This window comes from Ictalurus furcatus, chromosome 10, assembly GCF_023375685.1.
Source record: "Ictalurus furcatus strain D&B chromosome 10, Billie_1.0, whole genome shotgun sequence".
Classification (NCBI taxonomy): Eukaryota; Metazoa; Chordata; class Actinopteri; order Siluriformes; family Ictaluridae; genus Ictalurus; species Ictalurus furcatus.
In genome coordinates, this window is record NC_071264.1 from 5,108,099 (window position 1) to 5,136,012 (window position 27,914).

At 39.9% G+C, this 27,914-nt stretch overlaps 2 protein-coding genes across 2 annotated transcripts in view; both read right to left on the reverse strand.

Moving 5' to 3' along the window:
* Positions 1-27,914, reverse strand: part of LOC128613568 (mucin-22-like) — a 167,878-nt gene that overhangs the window by 104,960 nt on the left and 35,004 nt on the right. The window lies entirely within an intron of this gene.
* LOC128613570 (receptor-type tyrosine-protein phosphatase C-like) lies at positions 5,868-27,913 on the reverse strand. Its single transcript, XM_053634457.1, has 8 exons — positions 26,275-27,913; positions 26,158-26,178; positions 25,920-26,051; positions 24,145-24,359; positions 23,957-24,020; positions 21,689-21,715; positions 6,559-6,633; positions 5,868-6,156 (listed from the first exon to the last, which is right to left on the reverse strand). Exons 1-8 carry the CDS (start codon positions 26,426-26,428, stop codon positions 6,065-6,067), a joined length of 780 nt encoding a protein of 259 aa, XP_053490432.1. The 5' UTR covers positions 26,429-27,913; the 3' UTR covers positions 5,868-6,064.

Below are 27,914 nucleotides of genomic sequence, written 5' to 3' on the forward strand. Positions count from 1 at the left end.
GGACTCTGCTCTGTATATTCATTGCGATTGTGACTTTGGGGCACCGTTTTGGCAGCATTATTTACAGGGGGACCTGTGGGTGGACTGGGGGACCGTGAGCAGCTTCATTTGTAATGTCCCTCTTCCCCACACTGGAAACATGGCCTGCTAGAAGCTCTGATGCGGCTGGTATTTTGCTGTCTGTATCTGTCGGACTTGAAAAAGGTCTGAGCTGCACATCCCCTTTCTGACTGGACTGCCATACTGGGATTTATCTGCTGGATGGGTCTTACGGTAGGAGGAAGAGCAAAAGGAGAGGGAGGTAGACTGTCCACTGCTAATTGGAGTTTATCAACTTTATCAATGAGTGTTTGCAACTGGCCCTGTGTAACGTAGCCCTGTGACTGCACTCTACATGATTGCAAGGCGTGTGGCTCCTCATCAGTCCATATTTTGATCATATGTGTCCTCCCCTTCTGATCAAAGTCACGTCCGAGTGTGGTAAGTTGTGTTCATAAGATGAAACTAACTGATGTGCCTCATCCAGCGATACAGGGTCACGGTTCATAACCTCATATGCCACTTTCTGGTTGCGCAACCCTTTGAGAAAAGCATCAGCGGCAATTTGATCCCCGAGCTCAGTATCAACTCCCAAATAAGCTGAGATGACCAGCCTGTGAACCTCCTCAGCAAATTCAGAAACAGTTTCTTTAGACGCAGTTCACCCAGTCTCCTCCGTGCTCTGGTGGGAGGCTCTTTTTGGCCAAATCGGAAAGCCAGTTGTTCTTTCAGCAGCTAGTAATCTTCACGTATGTCTTCGGGTAAGGAGCACAGATATCTGACAGTAGTTCCCCGTACACATTCATGGAGTTTATCCACTCTCTCCACTGTGCCCTATCTGTAAATGACAGCACTTTGCTCAAAAGGAATGATGAAGGAGTCCCAGCCATCTTTACCATCATATGTGTTAAGTTTAGCTTTAGGTCCATCTAGAGCTCTACCACGAGGGGCTGTGAGGTGATTGGTGGATGCTGAAGTAGTTGAAGGTGTGTGCGCGTTTGAACCCAAGCTGAAAGAGCCATTATAATGGCTGGGTCCCTGCACACAGTTTCTGGATCTCACATCTGGGCCAGGTGTGGAGGAAGTTGGACTAGCAGGGCTTCGTACGTGTCTTATCAATGACCGCAAGTTCAGCCGCAAAAAGCCCGTCAGCCTCTGAAGGCCCTGTGGCATCACCATCCGTCATATGGGTTCTATCAGGGACAGCTGAAAGTGTGGTAGTGTCTTCATGTGGATGGGGACCACATGTTACAGTGCTGGCAAGAGGCTGCCGTGTGAGAGCAAGCAAACTAGCCTCTGTTGCTTCCAATCTTTGGAGTAGAGGTGAAATGGCCTGTTGGAGCTGATTATTTTGCTGTGACAGCACAGACTGTAGCCAGTGTGGAGGGTCTGGAGCGGCTGATACTCCAAGTTCGCCTTCTTGCTCACTCATATCTAAGCTGTTTTAACCCACTAACCCTGTAAGTCTGAAAAACTGGCTTGCCCATCTTTGACCTACATTTATTCACTTAGCAGACTTTTTTATCCAAAGTGACTTACAAATGAGAAAAATACAAGCAAAGCGATATATCAAGCAGAGAACAATACAAGTAGTGCTACCATACAAGATCCATTAATTGAATTCCAGAAGAAGCAAAGTGCACAGAGTACAGGTGTAAGTGCAATTTTTATTTTATTTTATTATGAGTTGATTAGGTGTTCATGGAAGAGGTGGGTCTTTAGCTGTTTTTTGAAGATGGTGAGAGATTCTGCGGTCCGGATTGAAAGTGGAAGTGCATTCCACCACTGAGGAACAGTTAGCGTGAAGGTTCTGGAAAGGGACCTTGCGCCACGCTGAATTGGAACTGCTAAATGTCGGTCGCTAATCGATCGCAGATTGCGAGAGGGAATGTAGGCCTTCAGGAGAGAGTTGAGGTAGGAGGGTGCTGTTCCTGACAAGGTCTTGTAGGTGAGCATCAAGGCCTTGAACTTGATGCGGGCAGCTACAGGAAGCCAGTAGAGGGAGATGAAGAGGGGTGTGACACGGGTTCTCTTGGGCTGGTTGAAGACGAGGCGCGCTGCAGCATTTTGAATCATCTCAAGGGGTTTGATGGAGCTGGCTGGGAGGCCTGAAAGCAGTGAGTTGCAGTAGTCCAGTTTAGAGATAACAAGAGCCTGGACTAGTATCTGTGTAGCCTGTTCGGTGATGTAGGGTCGGATTTTCTTGATGTTGTAAAGGATGAACCTACAGGACCTTGCAGTTGCTGAGATATGGTCTGTAAAGGTCAAGCTGTCATCAAGAATCACCCCAAGGTTCCTGGCCGTCCTGGTTGGCATGAGTGTGAGTGAGCCGAGCTGTACAGTGAGGTTGAGGTTGATTGAGGGACAGGCTGGGATCACGAGAAGCTCAGATTTTGCCAGGTTAAGCTTAAGATGGTTTTCTTTCATCCAGACCGAGATGTCCGAAAGGCAAGCAGAGATGCGTGCAGAGACGGGTGGATCGTCAGGCTGGAAGGACAAATGGAGCTGGGTGTCATCAGCATAGCAATGATATGAGAAGCCATGAGACTCAATCACCTGCCCTAGAGATGTAGTGTAGATAGAAAAGAGGAGTGGACCCAGAACTGACCCCTGTGGAACGCCAGTTGTGAGTTGCTGAGTTTCAGAAATACCTCCCCTCCATGATACCTTGAAGGATCTGTCTGAGAGATAGGATTTTACCCAGCGCAGAACCGTTCCAGTGATGCCCAGGGTGGAGAGAGTTGACAGGAGGATCTGATGGTTCACAGTGTCGAAAGCAGCAGAGAGGTGAAGTAGGATGAGGACAGATGATCTAGAGGTTGCTCATGCTAGTCGTAAGGCTTCAGTGACGGAAAGCAGAGCAGTCTCCATGGAGTGGTTGCTCTTGAAGCCAGACTGTTTGGTGTCCAGGAGGTTCTGTGTGAGAAAATTGGAGAGTTGATTAAAAACGGCTCTTTCAAGAGTTTTGGAAAGAAAAGGGAGGAGGGAAACAGGTCTGTAGTTGTCAACTATAGCAGGGTTGAGTGATGGTTTTTTAAGCAGTGGGGTAACCTGGGCTTGCTTAAATGAGGTAGGGTACGTGCCAGTAGAGAGCGATGTGTTAAAGATGTGTGTGAGTGCAGGTACTAGTGTGGGAGAGATGGACTGAAGAAGGTGAGCAGGGATAGGGTCAAGAGGACAGGTTGTGGGACGGCTAGAGAGGAGGAGTTTAGAGACATCAGTCTCTGAGAGGGGAAAGAAGGAAGTCAGTTGGGAGTTACACGGAGGAGGAGTTGGTCTATGCATGTCTGGGGTTGAGAACTGGTTCCTGATTGATGTAACCAAAGTCCGATTGAGAATGAGATAGAACCTGCAGAGGCCGCATTCAGAGAGCGTAGGTTGTCCAAGTTGCGTACGTTTCTTGGAGAATGCCACAGTCTGTGCCTGTGGCAAATAACAGGGATAATCTGATGACACATGTTAGTGTGTGTAAACAGGAAACAGCAAGAGGAATAAAGGGAGAAAAAGTATACTTAGCAGCACGTGTGGTGTCTTGTCGGTGTCCTTGCTCGGTGGACTCGCGCAGGTAGACTCGCAGGTCTTTACACGAGCTCGGTCTTCACACGACAAGGGCTGACGCTTCCGCCTCAGCGTTTCTTAATTAATAAATACTGATGTGTTTCAGCTGAGCACGCCTCTTTAATTAGCAAAACAAAGAGTAGTCGCGTGAACGAGCGACTCCCGACCGAAACCGAAACTGAATACCAGAATTTGCTTTAATCTAGCAACAAGTATACAGCTCGTAGCAACAAGGAAGCACAGTTACAGCTTCTATCTGACAATCGGTGCTAAAACTAGTTTCAACTAAAAAATCCAGAAAGAAACACTTACCAGTTACTGTTCGCCTGGGTCAATAATCGCTTCTGCTATTCCCTGACCTATTCCCGTAAGGACAATATTCTGGCTTGGTCATCTATGCCAAATACCCGTAAGGCTGATATAGCGGCTTTACAGTGTAAACATTATCCCCGTAAGGCTGGTATACCAGCATTACTCTGCTATGATTCCTTACTTATTTAATTTTATTTTTTGACCCAGAAGGTTGATGACTTCATGACGTCACATCGTGATCACGTCATTATGCCGTCATTACGATGAAGATGATCCAAGCGTGAATGTTGTTGATAAACTTATGGTGTAATAGTAGAAGTTAACTAAAAATGCCAAAGCGAAAAGCTAATTGTGTTCCAGCTAAAGTTACACCTACAGTTACATCTAAACACAGGTACATCTAAAACAGTGAAAAAAAAAGAAAACATACACAGTTACACAGGCGAGAACAAGGATTCTAGATAGTGACAGCAGTGAAAGTTCAGGCGATGTTGAAACTGAAACTGATAGTGACAAATCCTTCCGTTGAAAAGATGAACAACCCCCACAAGGAATGAAAAACTGTTTTTCGTTGTCGGGAATGCAACCAATTTCTGTGAATTCGTGAAAACAGTACCTGCTGGTCTGATTATCACCAGAAAGTTGACTTTTGCCGCTAAAATGCATTTATTCAAAGGCACTGACCACGCTGATGCTCGTATGGTACTTCTAAATGAGTATAAGGATTTTAGCGAGCATTTTTCGTAATTTCTCTAGTTAAGAATTATGCTCTAAGTGGAGTAAAAACACTGAACTGTTTCATTTTCAAAGTAATATAACACAAATACATTATTATAAGTTATTTCAAGGCCTAAAAGTGTTCAAATTAAAATGTTGATTTTGGGTCCAATTTTGGCCCGGGAACTCAGGGTTGGCGTGCTGTTTCTATGGGGAATATAGGGTTGTGGGACATAATACTGTGGGAACTAAGGGGTAAGAGGGTTAAATCGAGCTTGAAATTTCTCTTTCTCTTGAATTTCCTTTTTCTTTTAGATTATGTATTTAATTAATGTCCTTTTTTTTTTTTTTACTTCTAGTAGTCTTTAGATGTGAGTGTCAATATAGAATCGCAGGGCTGTGTAGGAATGGCTGTGAAACGTGTCAGACTGCCTGCACCGCCCTCTCCGAGAAGGGAGGGGAGACCCCGTGCTTCTTTTTTTCGCCTTGCATTTACAGATAGCGCAAAAAAAAAACGTGGCCCATCAGTCTCCAATATTGCTTCACATCGCGTTTTGCAGTGATTATAAGGTCAATGGAATAATAAAGTCACTACACGGAGGATATCCCAGCGACTCACAATCTGACGATGAATTTCTTTCTCGTTCAGCTTCTGATACCACTTGTTGTGCTTTCGTCTTGGCTATTAAGTGTCCGTGGAGGCATGAAGAGAAACACACAACAAAGAGGAACTTTTTTTTGCAGGAACTTTACTTACTTATTAAGCACGAACTTACAACAACGGAGTTATGCTCTTGCCCAGTGCTGATGGATTTGTTAACGACCATCCACACCGGAGCCTACGAGCATACTGCCTTAAAGAACATAACAACACAGTCAACTAGTTCCGGTATGATGACGTAGCCACATCTGATTGCCTAATACCGGATTCATTATTAAGACATATAAAATAACTGTAACTCAACAACTGTAATTAACACTACAACAGTATTTTGTAAAAAATAAATGCAGCTATGAGCTGACATTTTTAAATAATCCACACAGCTGGGTTGTATAAGAAGCAAGATTCAAATGATTTAAGCTGCACCTCTGATAAAAAAATTATTTATTGTACATATAAATTTCAACTTTTAAATAGTTTTTCAGAAGCTCAGTGTAAATATAAGTGATGAACAGTTTCTATTTCAAATGATAATAATTCAAGAGAATCAAATTAAATCAAATCAAATTTGCTTGTATCTTTCTCATTTTTGCTTGTATCTTTCTCATTTGTAAGTCACTTTGGATAAAAGCGTCTGCTAAGTGCATAAATGTAAATGTAAATGTAAAATGTAAATTAATTGTTAGGAACATTTCTGTTATTGAACAAATAAGACTTCAATTAGTTCAGACTTTAAACTGAGAGGTGTGTGACAGAAGAGAAGGGGTTCAGTGTCCATCATTCAGAGGAAGTTGAAAGGAGGTGTGTTTCCTCTGAGAACTGATGAGTGGAGAGTGTGTACATCACCTCTGTGTAAACCTCATCAGCATCTGCAGGGGGAACAGTTTACACACACATTCAGCTTTAACCTTTAGTTCAAAAAACAAACAAACAAAAAAACACTGTAGTGCTTTGAAATAATTTAAAAAAAAACATTTAAGATTAAAAGAAAGTTTCATTTACACCAGTATTTGTTTACAGTGCCGTTTTATTTATTTTATTATGACGAGTGGATTGAATACACGGCTATACATTTATACACGGCTATTAGATGCTTAGATGTGATTAAACCAGGATTTAATAATACGCTGTTCAGCTGAACACAATACATTTCACACTCTGTCTTCTGCTTCCTTAAAAAAACAAAAAACACGTTCGGTCATGTCATAATTATCAACACAATCAATTTTAGCACACTAAGTTTTTGCTAAAAGATGAAGTTAAAGACTTACTGATACACGCGTAGAGACACAGTCCAGCCAGTAAAAGACACACACCGGTGACTGACAGCAGCAGGACAACCAATCCTGAATAAAATCATATGTGAAAATTAAAAGTCTCTGTTAATATTTGACAAAATATTGGATAATTAGATGATTAACAGTTCCTGACTGTTGGACGGGGCTCTTATAGTAAAATACTGAGAGATGAGGTAGTGTGATGAAGTGCAGTTAATACCCCCCCCCCCCCCCCCCCCCCCGAGTAACTCCCCCCCCTTCCCCCGACGTGACGCAGGTTTACAAGTTACTTTTTCCTGCGTTTTTCAGTCAATTTCTTGCATTTCCCCCCTTATGAACAACTTTTGGTACATGATAAAAGCTCCTTGTGGTTTCTCAGTTTAATTTCAGCAACCATAAATGATGCAAAACATAGGCATGTTGAGTTTGTGATAGTGCTTCCTATGTAGAAAATCACTTCCTGCCCTCTATCTACATTTTGTAAGCATTTAAAAAAAAACACAAAAAAAAAACCTGTAAGTAACAAACAAATCCAAAAGCTGTATGTGTTGAATTAAACTTACTTGAACAGAATACTATTTATTTTAATGTTTAGTTTTTTATTTTTGCATTGTTACTGCTTTAAGAAGTTCTCTCTTAGATTTCAGCTATCTTAATTCTAATTTCATGTTAAAATTCAGTTTTATTGTTCAGTGACACACCTAGTCAATTGTTAATTTACATACAGAAGGTTAAATTAAATCTTTAAATTAATTCATTAAAGAATAAACTTAAATTAATTCTTTAAATTGTACAGCAAAGAACGTTATTGAAAACTGTTAATGTTTTGGAAATAAATCTTGAATTTTAGTTTAATTTTTTTTATTTTATTCAAAATTTCGTGATGCATATTGTATCATTACGCATGAGTGTATCGTTACACCCCTAATAATGACCCATCTATCTAAATGTATTTCACTTCTAGTCTAGTCTTCATGCTCTCCTGAATTCTAAAACCTCTGCTTCCTTTACCCTGATTGTTTCCTGTTCCCATGCTATATAAACCACGTGAACTTGAACTTTGGTATGAAGTGTTTAGTTAGTGTAGTTTAGTTGCCGGTTGCCTGCAAATTGTCTTTGCTGCTTGGTTAGTGCTTCGGTTTTGATGTAACTTCTGATGACTGATATTTTGTCCCTTCCTTGCCTTGTGATTGTTCTGGATATTATTTTGGATTATCCTGCTGAGTGTATGTTTATGACCTGGATGTTGAGTTGCTTTTAAACCTTCTACCTACATATGCACCATTTTCTGCCTCTGTGAGTCCCAGGTGATGATCTCCTTTTATTTCTTACTGAGGTGGTGTTTTCCACATGCAGTGCTTGGTTGTGTTGGAGGCCACTAAGGAAGACTTCCTGGGTGTCATGTGGAAGCTAAGTGGGCTGGGGTATATTGTCCTCCATCAGGTGACCTAGCCAGAATGCTTGTCATGTTTTTAGGTATTTATTTGATTTCTCATAGAGAGCCTCAATTTACCAAACATGTTTTTTCTTTTTTTATGCCAAAAGGGTTTCTAGCCATGGTGGTTGTGTTGGAATGGTGATGGAGTACAAGATCACTGCAACACATGTGGCCACCTTCACCCTCTCCCAAGAGGTGATGGTAAGACCCTGAATAAACAGCCCTGTTATAAATTTGAAGTGTGAATGTGTCTTGTAGTACACCCATCAATTCCCCACAGATCATTTATTGTACCATGCTGAAAATGCCCCTTTTTGGGTGGAAGCAAAAATTCTGTTTTCATGTGTGTCTCTTTAAATACAAATGAGCTGCTGCTCCCTGACCCCTTTCTGGAATAGAGCTGTGAATTTACAGCTCCTACTTCAGAGACCTTGGCAACAAGCTCATTCACAAAGCAGTCTGGTGTAAAATGATTTGCCCAAAACATGATGACATAGCTGCACAATCAGAGACAATGGTAACTTTATCTGATTAGCTGTGGAATCTGATAACGAGCACATTTGGGAAGCCGATTTGCAAACATTCACGAAATATAAAGTACGATACTTGTCTTCTGGATATATGGGGCAAATACATTTTCACACAGGCCCAGTTGGTATTGGATAACTTTTTTGTTTCAATAAATATCATTTAAGAACTGTATTTAGTGTTTACTCCGCTGCATTTGTTTTTATCATAGATTTTGTTTTAATTTCTGAAACAATTTAGTATGAGACATGAAATCAGGATGGGGCAAATACTTCTACACAGCACTGTGGGTAGAAAACTATACCCACAGCAGAAGAGCAGTTAGAAACTAATTGTTGCTAATTTCTTCCTCAAAATCAATCCCCTATTCATGTATTCTCATTGTGAGCCTATAAAAGTAAACTTAGGCATTTACACAATCAGTAGATAGTCCCCCAGCAATGTTCCTGAGCATTGGCAGCAACAATTGCTATATGCAGTTAGTGTAGGTTTAAATTCCTCATATTTCTGCAGAATTTCTTGCTTTTCAAACAGAAGTATGTTGCTTTTTTTCATGTTGAACACTATTGGTTGTTCAGTGCTGACATCACACTTATGTGCACATGCACGTGGACTAATCGTAGCTTAAGCATCAAAGTCTGAGTTGCTAAAGTTGATAACGACCATAATGGTACCAATAATGCATGATTGGTTTGGTTTTGTCAACTAATTCCGTAACCCTGAGTTTGTTCAACTACAGTCATGGTACAGGCCCCTGAAGGTTCATGGGCATAGTGTTCTGGTAAACATGTTCGTTCAGGTTTGAGTGACACTACAGGATAAGGGCATAGCTAATACTCTGCCCTCTCACTACATGTTACTCCTGCTGTCTGATTGCTGCCTTCTGGTTCTGCTTGGCCCATCCTTATACTCTTCTTTCGCTTGGAACCTCCTTCACCTGAGAATCACTCACTGCTGCTGAGGATGGCCCACATGGACAGCCTAATATTTGCTGTGAGGTTGCTGTGGATGGTACCATATGGATACCCTAAAAATGATTGTAGATTGTGAGAGAAATTCATTATTGTACTCATTCTTTTTTTCTGTATTAATATACTTTTTAGACTCATAACTCTGTAGGTGTCATGATTCCCCCTTGAAGCAGCGTGCTCTAAGCGCGAATGCGCGAGCACCTGCTTTTCCGTTGTTGACCGTAATGACATCTGGACACGTGTGTTTTGTTTATGTTTCTGTCATGTCTCCTCCCTGTTCTGTCATTGGCTGGGATTTCACGTGGGTCTGTATTGCTCTCAGCTGCTAGCAGTTTAGACGCTGATTATGTCCGCATATATACCGCGCGCCTCCCAGCACACAACGCGGACAATTAATATCATATAGTTAGTTTAGTTCGTATCGTAGTCATAGTCACGTTCCATGTTTAGAGTTAGTTCGTGCTGGATTATCCGCTTCCAGTTCCTCATCATAGTTCGTTTCTCGTTTTGTTTATCGACCCTGTTTTCCGTGACCACGACCTAGATTCCAGCCTTGCCCCGTGTATGCCTGTTTGCCAATCGCCTGACCTCTTGCATGTTTGCGGATTACGTTTTGGATCACGTTTTGGATTTGTCTGCCTGTCTCTCTTTCAAATAAACAACTGTTCATCCAGCACTTGCATCCGTCCTATCTCTGCTCCGTCACGATTCGTGACAGTAGGCCAACATATTGTACATAAACTGCTCTGCAAGTAGCCACATACGTAGCTGACAGATGAACTGCAGGCGTAGGGAGTAACCTATTCCTTCCGAAGCTAGGCTTGACTTCTCCTTATCAAGACAAACAGCTGTATGCTTGTTTTTCATACATGTACATATCCAGAAGGTCACTATATAAATGGAGCTGTGAGAGACACAGAGCATTCTTTTTTTCCTCTCTTCTCATGCTGTTAATATGCCTCAATAAAGGACACCGTTTGCTTTCTTAAGGATGAGTCCACTTGTTTGTCTAATTTCCATGACAAGATGTTCTCACCTCGAGAGTCTAATGATTGCACCTGCTAATTGTGCTGAAGATTCATTATATTGTGAAAATCTTCACTTGGATATTTTAGACTTTAATCTGAAACTCTACAATGAAACTGATGTTTGACAGTATGGTATAAAATTGTAGAAGAGTAATGATTTATATTCTCATTATCCAGTGTCTCCCAGATGAGGATGGTTCCCTTTTGTGTCTGGTTCCTCTCAAGTTTTCTTCATGTCATCCGAGTCTTTCTATCGCCATCGTTGCCTCTGGCTTGCTCATTATGGTTAAATCTATATCCAGATATCTGTAAAGCTGCTTTGTGACCATGTCCATTGTTCAAAGCACTATATAAATAAAATTGAATTGGATGACCAAGCTGTTTAAGACTGACTTGTGATGAATTCTGTCCAGTTGAGGTGCTGCATGAATCCCTCTCCAGATGTTGACACTGAGCGGGTTGTCGATGCTGCAGACAAGGAGGTGGAGTTGCTTTGCCATAACAGCATCTGGGAGTTCAGACTCATCCAGACGATCATGTACAGCCCTGATCCAGTTGGTGGGTTTGAAGTTTCTCACTGTGTATTTAGTTTAATTTCAACTGATATTATTATGGAGAGAAAGTTGTGATCAACATCCTGTGAGAATATTGATTTATTATTAAATGTAACATTTAATAAAACATACTGTTTGTTATGGCCGGAGATTTCAACCATGCGAATCTCAAGTCAGTGCTCCCTAAATTTCATCAACGTGTTGACTTTGCAACGAGGGGGGTGAACACGCTGGATATTGTTCACACAAACATCCCCGGTGCATACAGGGCGGAGCCCCGCCCACACCTCGGCTACTCAGACCACATCTCTGTTATGCTAATCCCAGCATACAGACCGCTTGTCAGACGCTCCAAACCGGTTTTGAAGCAGGTGAAAACCTGGCCAGCAGGATCCATCTCTGCTCTTCAGGACTGTTTTGAGCACACTGACTGGGACATGTTCAGAGAGGCTGCAACTGACAGCAACTCCACCAACTTGGAGGAATACACGGTGTCAGTGACCAGCTACATCAGCAAGTGCACTGATGGCATCACTGTCTCCAAGACCATCACCACACGCTCCAACCGGAAGTCGTGGATGACTGCGGAGGAGCGAGCACTGCTGAGGACCCGAGACTCCGCCTTCAGGGCAAGTGCTGGGCATGAGACACATGTGACGCATGTGGCAGGGCATTCAGGCAATCAGCAACTACCGGACAACATCACACGCCTGTGACAATGATGCCTCATTTCCAGATGCGCTGAACAACTTCTACGCTCGGCTTGAGGCACAGAATGATGTGGCAGCAAGGAAGACCACCCCTCTTCCCAATGACCAGGTGCTGTGTCTAACCATGGCTGATGTGAGGAAAACTCTATGCAGAGTTACCCCACGGGAGGCTGCTGGACCAGACAACATTCCTGGCAGAGCGCTCAGAGGATGTGCAGATCAGCTAGCAGATGTTTTCACTGATATCTTCAACATCTCCCTGAGCAGCGCCATCATTCCAACGTGCTTCAAGGCTAACACCATCGTCCCCGTGCTGAAGAAGTCTCCAGTGTCCTGCCTCAATGACTACCATCCCGTTGCACTCAAATCCATCATCATGAAGTGCTTCGAGAGGCTCGTCATGAGGCACATCAAGACCCTGCTGCCCCACTCACTGGACCCGCTGCAGTTCGTGTATCGCACCAACCGCTCAACAGATGATGCCATCGCCATCACCCTACATCTGGCCCTCACCCACCTGGACAAGGAGGACACCTACGTTCGAATGCTGTTCATAGACTTCAGTTCAGCATTCAACACAATCATTCCTCAGCACCTGATTGGAAAGCTGAACCTGCTGGGCTTTAACACCTCCCTCTGCAACTGGATCCTGGACTTCTTGACTGGGAGACCTCAATCAGTCCGGATCGGGAACAACATCTCCAGCACCACCACGCTGAGCACTGGCACCCCCAGGGCTGTGTGCTCAGTCCACTGCTGTTCACTCTGCTGGCTCACGACTGTGCAGCAAGGCACGGCTCCAATCACGTCATCAAGTTCGCCGATGACACGACCGTGGTGGGTTTCATCTGCAAGAACGACGAGTGAGCATACAGAGAGGAGGTGCAGCGGCTAACAGACTGGTGCAGAGCCAACAATCTGCCTCTGAATGTGGACAAAACAAAAGAGATGGTTGTTGACTTCAGGAGAGCACAGAATGACCACTCTCCACTGAACATCGATGGCTCCTCTGTGGAGATCATCAAAAGCATCAAATTCCTTGTTCACCTTACGGAGAACCTCACCTGTCCCTCAACACCAGCTCCATAGCCAAGAAGGCCCAGCAGTGTCTCTACTTTCTGCAAAGGTCGAAGAAAGCCCATCTCCGACCTCCCATCCTCACCACGTTCTACAGAGGAACTATTGAGAGCATCTTGAGCAGCTGCATCACTGGCTGGTTCGGAATTTGCACCTCATCAGATCGCAAGACCCTGCAGCGAATAGTGAAGACAGCTGAGAAGATCATTGGGGTCTCCCCCCCTCCCCCCCATCACAGACATTTACACCACATGCTGCGTCTGCAAAGCCACCAACCTTGTGGATGACCCCACACACCCCTCACACACACTCTTACCCTCCTGCCATCTGGAAAAAGGTACCGAAGCATTCGGGCCCTCAAAACCAGACTGTGTAACAGCTTCTTCCCCCAAGCCATCAGACTCCTCAGTACTGGACTGATATATGCACACACACACGCACACACACACACACACCCACACACACACACACACACTCTGAACTGAACACCATCCAACTCCCATTGAAATATTTGTACATTCCTGTATTGACACTGTTGCATTTTTTGCTGCTACTGTTTTATAAAAATATAGTATCTAATTTATTGTCACTATATACACTTATATACACTTTACCTGGCTGCTACCACTATAACTGCTAGGCTCGTATGTGGTATAAGCTAATTTGCCAAATTCTCAGTCTTAGCATGTTATGTTTACATTGATATCATTTTTAAATTATATTGTTACTCCTTGGCACCTATCTTTTGCACCAACTGTACATCAGACACTTCCACACTAAAACTGTGTACTGTTTGGTGGTACACTGTCACTTACTGTACCTATTGTCTTGTTTTAATAGTACTGTACTGTCCTGTGTTGTTAGCACACGACTGCACGTGCACTTTATGTAGAATGTTTGTGGATCTTATTAGTTCTGTGTCTCATGTGGTTTAGTGTGTTGTTTTTTGTAGCACCATGGTCCTAGAGGAACATTGTTTCATTTCACTGTGTATTGTACCAACTGTATATGGCTGAAATAAAACCGCTTGAACTTGAAGAAAAATGGATTTATCAGGGTTCTGAGTACTGTCACGACGGACCGACAGCCGGCGCGCATAATAAGAAAGTCGCTCCTTCCCCGACTGCCGCGCCGGCACGAAGTGGACAGCCTCGTGCCAAACACACCATCAGCTGGAAGGACCGTCACGGTGGGGCGGGACAAAAGGAAGTATAACATTACCTTCCCACCATTCTCCGTTTTTACTGACTTTGTCTGTAGGGAAGCACGGGCTCGAAATGATCCTAGCTTTAGTATTGGCACATTCAGCACAACCCAGATCAAGGCAGAGCTGCTGGTTAAAAGGCCAATGCAAAGAAGAGTTGGTGTGTCTACTCATAAGACTGGTGTGGCATCAATAATTGGATTTCTTCCTACAAGAAGTTCCTTTAACGAGCCTATTGGTGTAGAAAAGGAGTGTCCCATACACAAAAATAAACCTCATCCTCTGAGACGTTCCCGTGAGTTCAGAGCGAAGACTCTAGAAGAACGGCACATATTGCTTAAAGAGAATGGTGTGTGCTATAAGTGCTGTGCTTCAACTATTCACTTGGCGAAGAACTGCAAGGCAGTAATCAAGTGCAATGAATGTGAGAGTGACAAGCATATATCCGCACTTCATCCTGGTCCTCTTCCTTGGGCCATCAAAGACCTCTCATCAGAGAATGGTAAGGAGAACGATAAAAGCCCTCCTTCAAATGTTACTTCACAATGCATGGAGATTTGTGGAGACAGTCCAATACCCAAATCATTCTCCAAGATATGCCTGACAGAGGTGTATCCTGAGGGTCATCCGGAGAGTATGGTGAAGATGTACACAGTGCTTGACGAGCAAAGTAACAGGTCTTTAATTAAATCTGAGTTTTCTTATTTATTCAAAGTAAAAGAAACAGAGCATCCATACACTCTTCGAACCTGTGCTGGGGTGACAGAAACTTCTGGAAGAAGAGCCACTGGGTTTCAAGCTGTATCTATGGATGGAAAAATACATGTGTCACTCCCAACACTTATTGAGTGTAATTACATGCCTGATGACCATTCTGAGATCCCATCTTCCACCATTGCGCACCAGTTCTCTCACCTGAAATCCATTGCTCATGAAATACCAGAGATTGATGTTCAAATATTGCTACTCTTGGAGAGAGACATCATCCAGGTCCACAAAGTGAGAAAACAGGATAATGGACTGAACAAGGCACCATACACCCAAAAACTTGACTTTGGCTGGGTGATAGTTGGAAATGTCTCCTTATGGTCAGCACATAGACCTAGCACAGTCGATGTATTTCGCACAAGCATGCTTCTCAATGGGCTTCCAAGTTTATGTGATCCATGTCCTAATCAGATAAAGGTGAAAGGGAAGCTAAGCAGCAAGGATCATGTCATTTCTTCCAATGGCTGTCACTTCCATCCATCCACCTGCCCGGAGGACTTGCTGGGTAACACTATCTTCGAACAGACACGAGATGATGAAAAGGTGGCCCCTTCCATTGAAGATCGAGAGTTCCTGAAACTGATGGACAAGGAAATGTTCATTGATAGCTTTAACAGCTGGGTGGCACCTCTTCCTTTCCGAACTTAAATCTAAATCTAAAATCATGTGTCTAATATCATGTATAATGTTTCTAATATCATATATCTAATATCATGTATCTAATATGTTCTATCTAATATCATGCCTCTAATATCATGTATCATGTATCTAACATCTTGTATCTAAAATCATGTACCTAATATCATGTATCATGTATCAAATATCATGTATGTAATATCATGCATAAAAAAGCATGTGTCTAATATCATGTATCTAATATCATGTAGCATGTATCTAATATCATGTACCTTATCACGTTTCATGTATCTAATATCATGTATCTAATATCATTTATCACATATCTAGTATCATGTATCTTATATTATGTATCTAATATCATGTTACAGCCAGTTTGCCATGAGTTGGAATTTGGGGTTGTTTTGATCTGTTTGTTTGGGATTGTGTTGTGTTTTGTGAGGTTTTGGTGGTGTGTTTGCTCCTGGCTCGTGGGTCACGTGTGGTGTGGGAGGTGGTATATGACGTGGGTTAACCTTCTGACACGGGCGGATGGAAATGGAGAGCTGGGAAGCACACCTTTTTTGACCAAGCTCCTGCACGCCAATTCTTAACAAGTAGTTTTACGCTAAATTCTATAGTAAGATTTAATTTCAATAAGGTTTTCATTCATCATTTGTTTCTGTCAAGAAGATTAAAGGACTTTTTATCAACAGTATGCGAGATAGTGCGTTAATCCAACCCTGGTCCTCACGTTTCCCTGGCATCGAACAAATCGCAGACACATACAGTGAAAAAAGTGTATGGATTGTGGAGTTTGGACTTCGAACAACTGGAAAAGGAGATCGTTGGACATTAAAGTTTGGGCAGATCATCTCAGTGAAATCGTGAGTAAAACGGTGTTTGAAAGGCACAAACTGGGCCACCGCGCTCAGGACTTCCACGTTCATGAGAAGTCTGAAAGCACAGATTATATTCGCATCTTCAAATGTTAATTTTACTCTGAAATAATACGAGAGTGAAAATGCAGGAACAAGCAGACGATGTTGAATCCCTGGTTCAAAGGGAAAGGGAATTGTTTAAATTAATCACGTCGCGAAGAGGAAGGCTGGGTGTCCTCACGCGAAAATGTAATGATATAAATACTCTTATCGAAGCTGGTGACACAAAGGATGAAGTAAAACAACAGATTGCCATCTATATTCAGTATCTGGATGAGTTTATGGAGTTGCAAAACATGGTTCAGTCCTTATTGCCTGATGAAGAAAAGGAGCATGATCATAATGACTGGTATGAGCCTAAACTATCACAGTGCAAAGAGTTCCTAAATGGTGTTGAACTTTGGCTCAAAGTGGATGAGGTGGATGGTGCACTCGAACAAGTGTCTGATAATCTGCATGGTGCTGCTGTTGTGGAATCTGTATCGCCACATAACAGCGTTTCACAGGCCGCAGAAAAGGCCCGAAGCAAGTCCTCCATTCGGGGCAGCAACGCGTCTAGCGCTCTTTCCGAAGCTTGAGTACAACACGCTATACTGATTGCGCAATCGGAGTCGCTGGAGGAGCAACTGGAGTTGGACATGGAAGAAGTGTGATTAAATCAAAGAAAGAAAAACTTAAACTGCAAACAAAAATAGCTGAAGCTGAAGCCAAAATAAACGCTCTTACGGAGTTACAGTTCTTGCACTCCCAAACGAGCAGCATCACAACTTCATCTAGAACATCAACTGAATATATTGTTCCAACGACAACGAAAAGGGTTCAAACAAAACATAGAGCATACTCTGACCAAAATGTCACTTAAAAAGCGACACATATGCCACCACAAGTAAACTGGAGACCCAAGATCCATCTTCAATCACTATCAGAAGGCTTATGCAAAGTTCAGTACAAAAGGAAACTCCAAGAGATATCCCTCGTTTGGATGACAATTCCCTCACGAATGTCATGAAAAGGCAAAATGTAGTCACAGAACTACTGATACAGCAAAGTGCATTGTCGCAATTTCCACAAAGAGAACTCTCAATCTTTCATGGAGACCCACTGCAGTTCAGAGCTTTCATACAATCTTTTGAGCAGACCATCAAAACAAAAACTGACGATATGCAACAAAGGTTAAATTACTTGAAACAATACACATCTGGTGAACCAAGAAACCTTGTCCGCAGTTGTTTTCATATGCCACCGGGAAAGGGATATAAGGAAGCTAAGGAACAACTTGAATGGCATTTTGGAAATAAAGTTAAAATCAAATCTGCTTTCATGGACAAGGCACTGAGGTGGCGTACTATCAAGTCAGAAGATGCATCTAGTCTAAGGTCGTATGCACTCTTCTTGAAAAGTTGCCATAACACAATGAGGGAGATGGACTATGTTACAGATCTTAAAACACCCTCCAATTTAAAGATCATTGTGTCAAAGCTACCATTTAGGCTTCGTGACAAGTGGAGAACAGTAGTTTGCAACATCTACGACAAACACAAGCAGAGAGCGACATTTAGAGATCTACTTGCATTTATTGACAAACAATCACGAATGATGCTGGATCCAATCTTTGGAGAGATTCAAAGACCGTTGAAGCAAACTTCCGAATCAAAAGGCCAGTACAAAGCCTACTCCAAAGCAAATAGTAGGGGGAGCCATCAAAGAATATCAAGCAAAGTGGAAATACCATGAATGGTTCTGATGCATTTGTAAAGCCTTGCATGTTCTGCAATAAAAATCATCCAATGGAAGTATGTGAAGTATTTCAAAATAAACCGAACAAAGAAAAGGTGGAATTCTTGAAAGTCAAAGGACTGTGTTTTGTGTGTCTACAAAGAGGACACATGAGCAAGAATTGTAAGAAGTGGATGTCGTGTAATGCGTGTAAAAGGGGTCCCCCAACCATGCTACATATGCACACAAAGGAAACCCAACAGCCTCAGGATCACGCTAAAGAATTCTCTGGTTCCAGTGCAGTCCTTTCTTTAGCAACTGGTAGCCATACTTGGGCCGGCACAAAAGAATGTGCTCTAGCAGTCGTGCCCGTCAAAGTGAAGTTGGAGAAAGGCACGAAATGTATACGAACCTATGCTTCCCTAGATCCGGGGAGCTCTGCAACGTTTTGTACCGAGGAATTATCCATGCAGCTTCACGCCCTCGCTAAGAAAACAGAAATACTTTTGAAAACAATGGGTCAACAGAAACCGATAACTAGTTATAAAATATCTGGCATAGAAGTAGCAGCACTAGACAGTAACTTATTTCTCAAATTGGCTGATGTTTTCACACAAAAATCAATTCCAGTGACACACGACAACATTCCGAAATTGGATGATATAAGAATATCATGTCTCTAATACCATGTACCTAATATCATGTATCATGTATCAAATAACATGTATCTAATATCATGTATGACCTATTTAATATCATGTACCATGTATCTAAAATCATGTATCATCTATCTAGTATCATGTATCTAATATCAGGTATCATGTATCTAATGTCATGTATCTAATATCATGTTTCATGTATCTAATATCATGTTTCATGTATCGAATATCATGTATCATGTATCGAATATCATGTATCTAATATCATGTTTCATTAATCTAATATCATGTATCTAACATCATGTATCTAAAAGCATTTGTCTAATATCATGTATCTAATATCAAGTATCACGTATGTAATATCATGTACCATGTATCTAAAATCATGTATTATGTATCTAGTATCATGTATCTAATATCATGTATCACCTGTGTAATATCATGTATCATATATCAAATATCATGCATCTAATATCATGTATCACGTATGTAATATGTATCATGTATCTATTATAATGTATCTAAAAGCATGTGTCTAATATGTATCTAATATCATGTATCAAATATCATGTATCGAATATGTATCATGCATCAAATATCATGCATCATGCATCTAATGTCATGTATCTAATATAATGTATCTAATATCATGTTTCATGTAACTAATATCATGTCTCTAATACCATGTATCTAATATCATGTAGCATGTATCTAATATCATGTCTCTAATACCATGTATCTAATATCATGTAGCATGTATCTAATATCATGTTACATGTATCTAATATCAGGTATCATGCATCTAATGTCATGTATCTAATATAATGTATCTAATATCATGTTTCATGTAACTAATATCATGAACCTAATATCATGTATCTAAAAGCATGTGTCTAATATCATGTTTCATGTAACTAATATCATGAACCTAATATCATGTATCTAAAAGCATGTCTAATATCATGTATCTAATATCATGTATCTAAAAGCATGTGTCTAATATCATGTATCTAATAGCACGCATCACATATGTAATATCATGTATCTAATATCATGCATCATGTATCTAATATCATGTATAATGTATCTTATATGATGTATCTAAATGGTAAATGATGCACTTATATAGCACTTTTATCCCAAATGCTTTACACTGTGTCTCATTCACCCATTCACACACACACACCAATGGTAGCAGAGCTGACATGCCAGGCGTTGCCCTTGGGAGCAACTTGGGGTTCAGTGTCTTGCCCAAAGACACTTCGGTATGTGGAGTCACATTGGCTGAGAATCGAACCGCCAACCCTGCGATTAATGGATAACCCGCTCTACCACCTGAGCCACCTTCCGTTTGAGGATGCACCACAGATGCCCCACAGATGCTCAATAGGGTTTAGGTCTGGAGACATGCTTGGCCAGTCCATCAGCTTCACCCTCAGCTTCTTTAGCAAGGCAGTGGTCATCTTGGAGGTGTGTTTGGGGTCATTATTATGCTGGAATACATGCTGGGATCATGCTCTGCTTCAGTATGTCACAGTACATGTTGGCATTCCTGGTTCCCTCAATGAACTGTAGCTCCACAGTGCCGGCATCACTCATGCAGCCCCAGACTATGACACTCCCACCACCATGCTTGACTGTAGGCAAGACACACTTGTCTTTGTACTCCTCACCTTGTTGCCGCCACACACACTTGACACCATCTGAACTAAATAAGCTTATCTTGGTCTCATCAGACCACAGGACATGGTTCCAGTAATCCATGTCCTTAAGCAAACTGTTTGCGGGCTTTCTTGTGCATCATCTTTAGAAGAGGCTTCCTTCTGGGACGACAACCATGCGACCAATTTGATGCAGCGTGCGGCGTATGGTCTGAGCACTGACAGGCTGACCCCCCACCCCTTCAGCCTCTGCAGCAATGCTGGCAGCACTCATACGTCTATTTCTCAAGGACGACCTCTGGATATGATGCTGAGCACGTGCAATCAACTTCTTTGGTCGAACATGGCGAGGCCTGTTCTGAGTGGAACCTGTCCTGTTAAACCGCTGTATGGTCTTGGCCACCGTGCTGCAGCTCAGTGTCAGGGTCTTGGTAGTCTTCTTATAGCCTAGGTTATCTTTATGTAGAGCAACAATTCTTTTTTTCAGATCCTCAGAGACTTCTTTGCCATGAGGTGCCATGTTGAACTTCCAGTGACCAGTATGAGGGAGTGTGAGAGCAATGACACCAAATTTAACACACCTGCTCACCATTCACACCTGAGACCTTGTAACAGTAACAAATCACATGACACCGGGGAGGGAAAATGGCTAATTGGGCCCAATTTGGAGATTTTCACTTAGGGGTGTACTCACTTTTGTTGCCAGTGGTTTAGACATTAATTGCTGTGTGTTGAGTTATTTTGAGGGGACAGCAAATTTACACTGTTACACAAGCTGTACACTCACTACTTTACATTGTAGCAAAGTGTCATTTCTTTAGTGTTGTCACATAAAAAGATATAATCAAATATTTCCAAAAATGTGAGGGATGTACTCACTTATGTGATTATATATATATATATATATATATATATATATATATATATATATATATATATATATATTACACACACACACACACACACACACACACACCACATACTTTAATATTAAATATGCTTAGATATACTGTGGGTGAGCCCAAAAATGTACACTGGCTGTTCACGAAAACAGCAAACCAGCACCTTTTGTTAGTTTTGGAATGAATATAAAAATATACAAAGAAATGAAAGGTTTGCATTAAAAGCAAAAAGAGTGATATCTGCTGTAATATTTGACAGTTTGATGGTTAGTGTGCATGTAAAGCAATACAATGAGTCATGTAATCAATTATTTAAAAAAAAAAAAAAAAACAGCAAGAGAGAGATTATTACCTGATCCAGTTGTGTCAGCCACAACAGCTGTGGTAAAAAAAATAAAAAAGAGAGAGATGGCACATTGTTGAAGCTTTAGGAGCATTTGAAATGTGCAAATGTGACAGATTTTTTTTTTTTTTTTGCCTTTTGTGCAGTAACAATATGAATGCAACCCAGTATCAGGGTGTTCAAAATAATAGTTTGTCTGTGCCAGGTAATTTACTCCAAGTCAGGGTTCGGGAACCTATGACTGGCGAGCCATATATGTCCCTTTACTGCCTATGGCTCAACGGCATGAAAAAAAGGAGTCACAAAAGCTGTGAGTTCAATTAAAACTCTACATTCAGTTGAAAACTACATAACCAGTCTGTTTTCATTTTTTCACAAAGGTGAAATGACTAAAAGAAAAAAAAAGATGACGAGTATCGTTCTTTCCAGTCCGAACGGACAGCTGAATTTGCATATTTGGAAGTCGCATTAATGGTAAATAATGTTCAATTTGCTCTTTTAATTTAGTAAATTTGAAATGTACTTACGATACTATCATAACTGGTTATCCAAGTGCCACCTATAGGCCTATTAGGTGAAGTGCAGGCTGTTAGGTCAAGAACATGCAAACAGCCAAATGGCATTTATTAAATCAACACTTTTTATAATTAATGGAATAATATTAAAGATAATAATTATAATATAATTAGAAGAAGACATATGAAAACAAAAACATTTCTAACTTTTCTCTGGCTCATAACTGTCTTTGGCTTTTATGGCTCTGCCAGCTGAAAAGGTTCCCGACCTCTGTTCTAAGCCTTATAATTAGCTTAGATATATAGTGTAATTAACTTAGAGATAGTAGAATTCACTGTAGTGACTGATTTGGAGCTGATGTTGAGTCAGCTGAAATTCAAGATATTTTTTTTGACCATTTTTTATTATTATGCAATAATAAGCACAATTACAATAATGAACTAAATAAGAAGCATCTCAAAGTAAAAAATGTAAAAGAAATGTAACCTTTTTTTTTTTTTTTTTTTTTACATTTTGGAAAAAATATAAGACATAAGTAACCTTGTTATCATTGCTATAAAATAACAAACATGGGTAGGTCTCTCGACTACAGCGGGGGGAAAAAGTACTGGACGTGTCAACATTTTATTCAGTAAATATATTTCCAATGAGGCTATTCACATGAAATTTTCACCAGGCATCAGAATTAACTCAAAAAATCCTGAAATATTAAGAACATTAAAGTCCATAAATGAAGTTATGTGTAATAAAGTGGAATGACAAAAAAAAAATATTGAACACGCTAACTGAAATGTACTGAATACTTAGTGAAGAAGCCTGTTTCTAATGAATGCTTCAAGATGCTTCCTGTATGAAGAAACTAATGGGCCGCAGTATTCAGGTGTGATTTTGGCCCGTTCTTCTAAACACATTGTCTTTAAATCTTGTTCAATTGGATTCGAGTCAGGTGATTGACTGGGCCATTCTAACACCATTATTTTCTCTGAAACCAATTGAGAGTTTCCTTTGTTGTGTGCTTTGAATCGTTGTCCTGCTGGAAGCTCCACCCACGTCTCATCTTCATCATCCTGGTGGCTGGCAGCAGATTCTTCTCAAGAATCTCCCGGTAAAGGGCTCCATTAATTGTTCCTTCAATTATATGATGTCTGCCAGTACCATGCGATGAAAAACAGCCCCACACCATGATGCTTCCACCTCCAAATTTCACTGTTGGAATAGTGTTTTTTAGGGTGATGTGCACTGCCATTTCTTCTTCAAACACAGTATGTGGTGTGTAGTATGACATTCAAAAAGTCCAATTTTTCTGGTATAATTACTTACGGATTTCAGCTGGTTCCTTATCTTACCCTGCCTTGAAGAACTGCTTTTTTTTAGTGTGTTCAAAACTTTTTTCCTGTGTCATTCCACTTTATTACACATAACTTTATTTAGGACTTTAATGTTGTGTTATGTGACTTTAATTCTTTATATTTCCGGATTTCTTGAGTTAATACTGATGTCTGGTGAAAATTTCATGTGAATAACCTCATTGGAAGTATATTTACTGAAAAAAATGTTGATGTGTTCAATACTTATTTCCGTCACTGTATATATAGCCCCAACAGCTAAATTCAATTACAGCTGTGTCATTGTCTGAAACACACCAAATATTAGTTTTAGACTGGTTATTAATATATTATTATTATTATAATATGGATATTAGAGGAACATAAAATATGAGGACATCTGAATTAGGGCAAAGGAGGTAAAAGTGGATCTTACATTTAGTGGAATGATCCATATCAAGGATAACTGTTCTGTTCCCATTACCATTTTGGGCATACACCTGAGTAAAAATACAGTGTGAAGTCCACTATCAAAATAATGCATTGGTTCCCAAAGTTAGCACTGACTAATTACTTTATAAACTGCAAAATGAAAGTCAGATAAGTGTGATCAAATGTCAGTACCTTAATTGTATATTTTGTTGAGTAGTAGAGGTTTGTGAAATGAAAATCACAAATTTTTCCATTGCAGTCTGTTTTATTCTCTTGCAGATTATGATTAATGTAGAGCTCTGCGAAGATCTTTCCCGGATCGCCATTCCAATTGTCGATTGAACAGCTCACTTTGAAAGCATTATGGCTTTCATCTTTTTTTGTTGGACCTTTTGTGTAAGACGGTTCTATGAGAGAAAGAAGAAAAATTTAAGAAATTAAATGATTTTAAATTAAATTGCTTAGTTTTGAAGGAACTATGACATTGCTTATGCTTCAGTCTTACACCCGAAATTTGCTTTCGTAATATGTGCATGAAGAATACGTCTACATCACACGTTTATGTCTAAGATGTTATACATGAACATGTCCATGTTTGTTTTATTACTTGTTATACAGTGCTCATAGATTAATGGTATATACTGTATAACCTTTCGTAAACTGAATCAAACATACTGAAACACTAAACAACATAATGCAGAGAGATGAGGATCATTAACCAGCAGGTGGTTGCAGCTAAAGAGAGAAGTCATGGACCATTCAAGCTGAACTGATCACCACGTCATGATGGATCTTGCTTTCCAAAGACATCAATTCTGCTTTCCTTTTCTCAGACAAGATCTGATATCTGTGTCTGTTTCCATATAATCTATATATGCAGGGTTTTATTTTTATTTTTTTTCTTCTTCTATTTTTGAAATACCAGTGACACAATAATACAGGTCACCAATAACAACTTATTTATATCTTTATTATTATATAAATAAATATACATTTTTGAATTTATTAAACAACCATTTTGTGGTCATTGTGGTGGCTCTGCCATCATATTGTGATCAGTTTAGCTTGAATGTGTTGCTGTTATTTTGCTTTCTTTTAACGTAGGTTCTATAAAAGAAAGAAGAGAAATATTAGAATTTATGAAACTTTAACAATAATTAAACCTTAAGCTTATGCTTCAGTCTTATAGCAGAAATTTGCTTTGGTAACATGTGCATTAGCAAGAAGAATACACTGAACATTTAAGTCATACTGTACATATTCATGCCTTAGATGTAGTATATGAACATTTCCTTGTTTGTTTTAAAGCGTATTAATCCTCATAGATTGGTGGTGTCATGTCAGTGCTGGAATCAGCAAGAAACTCCACTTCCCAGAAAACACTGCTGTCTACAAAAGGGACTACAATCCCCATGACCCCATCAAACTCCTCCATCTATTCATGCACACGTGATCCCAATCACGCACACACGCACACACGCACACACTATTTAGTATATACAGACTTGCAAGAAAGACTCTTTGTGAAATTGAAAGACTTTGTGGTGGTTTTTGCATCATGTTGTGATCAGTTTGGTTTTAATTAGTTGTGGCTTGAATTTGCTACTATTGTCTATGTAGATGCAACTTCCTACTGGTTAAAGATCCAATTCTGCTGTGTCTAAAAAGAAATAAGGAGCTGGACCATGACAAAGAAGAAATAAATAATACAACAACAACAACAGTTTAAAGATGTAGTGAGAATAGATAATGGCTTAATTGGGATTTGATCAAAAGAGAAAGAGTGGGAGAAAGAAAGGAGGACAAGATTCATGGGACTTGGAACTGTACATCTTTTCTCAACAAATAAACAAATATTGCAATGATTATGTATCAGATCAACACTTGGGATTAGTGGTCATGGTTAGTTATTATGTATTATGAACAACATCAGACATAAAAACTAGAAAATCGTGTGCAGTACTTACGTCCAGGCCAGGTTTTTGTAGTTTTGGTAGTGGTGTGAAATGGTTTGTTTTCATAAGCTGCTTCAAACTCACAAGTATATACCGTAAAACTTTTCAAATGAGAAAATTCACAGGAGTTCTTAGTACAGTGCCCTGAAATGATAAAACTCATAATGAAGTATAACTGTTGAATAATGATTAAAAAGACAGAAGAACAATTGAAATGAAGAGGACGCATCTGTAAAGCACAGGGACAAACCTTTTAAATATCTGGTGGAACCTGGAATGAAATAGAAACACAAAGATTTCTAAGATTAAAAAAGAGAGATCTTGCATGATTCTTCTAACTTTACTATATAAGAGAATGTTTTCCTACCATGTTCTTTGCACGTTACTTTCCAGGTGAAGTCTGTGGTGATCGATGGACAGTTCTTGCTATCCAATTGCCAGGATGCATGAATGCTATTATGACTTACAGAGAGACTGGGCTCATTCACTATATCTATAACAGAGAGAGTAGTTAGCTGCATTTTTTTTAAAACCTCTCTAGATTAAATAATAGTGATTGTCATTGAGGAATTACAACTTCTTATACCATTTATTAACACTTTTGAGATCCTTCTAGCTATAGGCCACTTAGTTTGCTCAGTGGTGATCAAAAAGTGTTTGCAAAGGTATTGGTCAAATGGTTGGGCAGCTGGCTTTAAGACAATCGTGACAGATTAGTTGATTTTAGTTAACTGCTAGGATTAGCAGTGAAAAATCCTGAACACTAATTCTGATTTATGTGCTCTAAAACAAGATCTTGGATGCTGAGGACTATCTTAAATGAGCTAAAAAAAAAAATGCCATCAGGAGACTTTGTTCCAAAACTAGCATAGTATGGTGTAAATCTGGCAACCCTACCAGCATTGTGTGTTCTCAATGACACTCTGATAGGGCAGGGGTAATTATTAAAATTTCTACATTTAAGATTTAGTTGTAAGATTTAGAGTTAAAATGTAGATAACATTTACATTTTAACATTTAGAATTAATATTTGCATTTTACATTTAGATTCATATGTAAAATTTACTCTGAAACTTAAAACTGTTATTTGACACGAGTCACTATGTAACTAAAACAAACAAACAAACAAACCAACAAATAAACAAAAAAATAAATAAATAGTCATAGAGAAAAGTATATTCAACTTTTTGCATTTGATGCCCCATATAATATTATTTAGAACATGTAGATGTTTTCATATATTTTTTACATTTTAATAGTTGAATAGTTTGTGCCTTCTTAATTCTGTCTTTATTAAATTAATATCAGACTTAAATTTCTTTTCCCACTTCACTTTACTATTCCATTTCTCATACAGCTCTCATTATGCTTTGACACAAGAGTTATCCGTGACCTATTTGTTTTGTTGATATCACCTTAATGTCATCTTACCGGCTGATGAGGTTCTCACTGCATAAGGAAAATGCTGAAATTGAGTCAGTGCCCAAAAAATTTGTCTTAACTGTCTTCTCTGAGCAGATTTTGTGTTGTTTTGTACTTTTATATTGGATTAAATGTCTATTTATTATCATTTGTATTCAAGTATTTTTGTCTTCAAAAAGTTGTCACCTTTTTTAAAATGAATTTATTGTTTGTTTGTATTTTTTTATGAATCAGCTTAGGATGTCACTAACAAAATTTCACTGTGCGATACACTAAAAGACACTAAAACTTTTAAATCCTTGAATAATAGATTAAAACTTCTACAGTGACAGTTTCACACTTTGACCAGGCTGTATACTCAGATTTATTCAATTCTTTTTTATATAAAATTACAGTGACTTAAATGTGTGAGAGAACTCAGCTCGGTAAAAGAGATCATTATTAGCAACTTGCACACGTCCAGTTTGTGTCCACTGACTTACTGAAGCTAATGTCATTAGAGAGAAGGTCAGGATGATGTGCCTTGGTCAAAACACTTCTATGAGGCTTTTTTTTATAGGATCTGATACTCAGATAAATTACCAA

Bases quoted from the DNA above. Each gene is read 5' to 3' on its own strand.
- LOC128613570 (XM_053634457.1), bottom strand. From the start codon at position 26,428: ATGCAGCTAACTACTCTCTCTGTTATAGATATAGTGAATGAGCCCAGT. The intron at 26,052-26,157 runs GTTTGTCCCTGT...TTATCATTTCAG, and splicing joins TTCCACCAGATATTTAAAAG to GGCACTGTACTAAGAACTCC. The intron at 24,360-25,919 runs GTAAGTACTGCA...TTTCTCTCATAG, and splicing joins TACAAAAACCTGGCCTGGAC to AACCGTCTTACACAAAAGGT.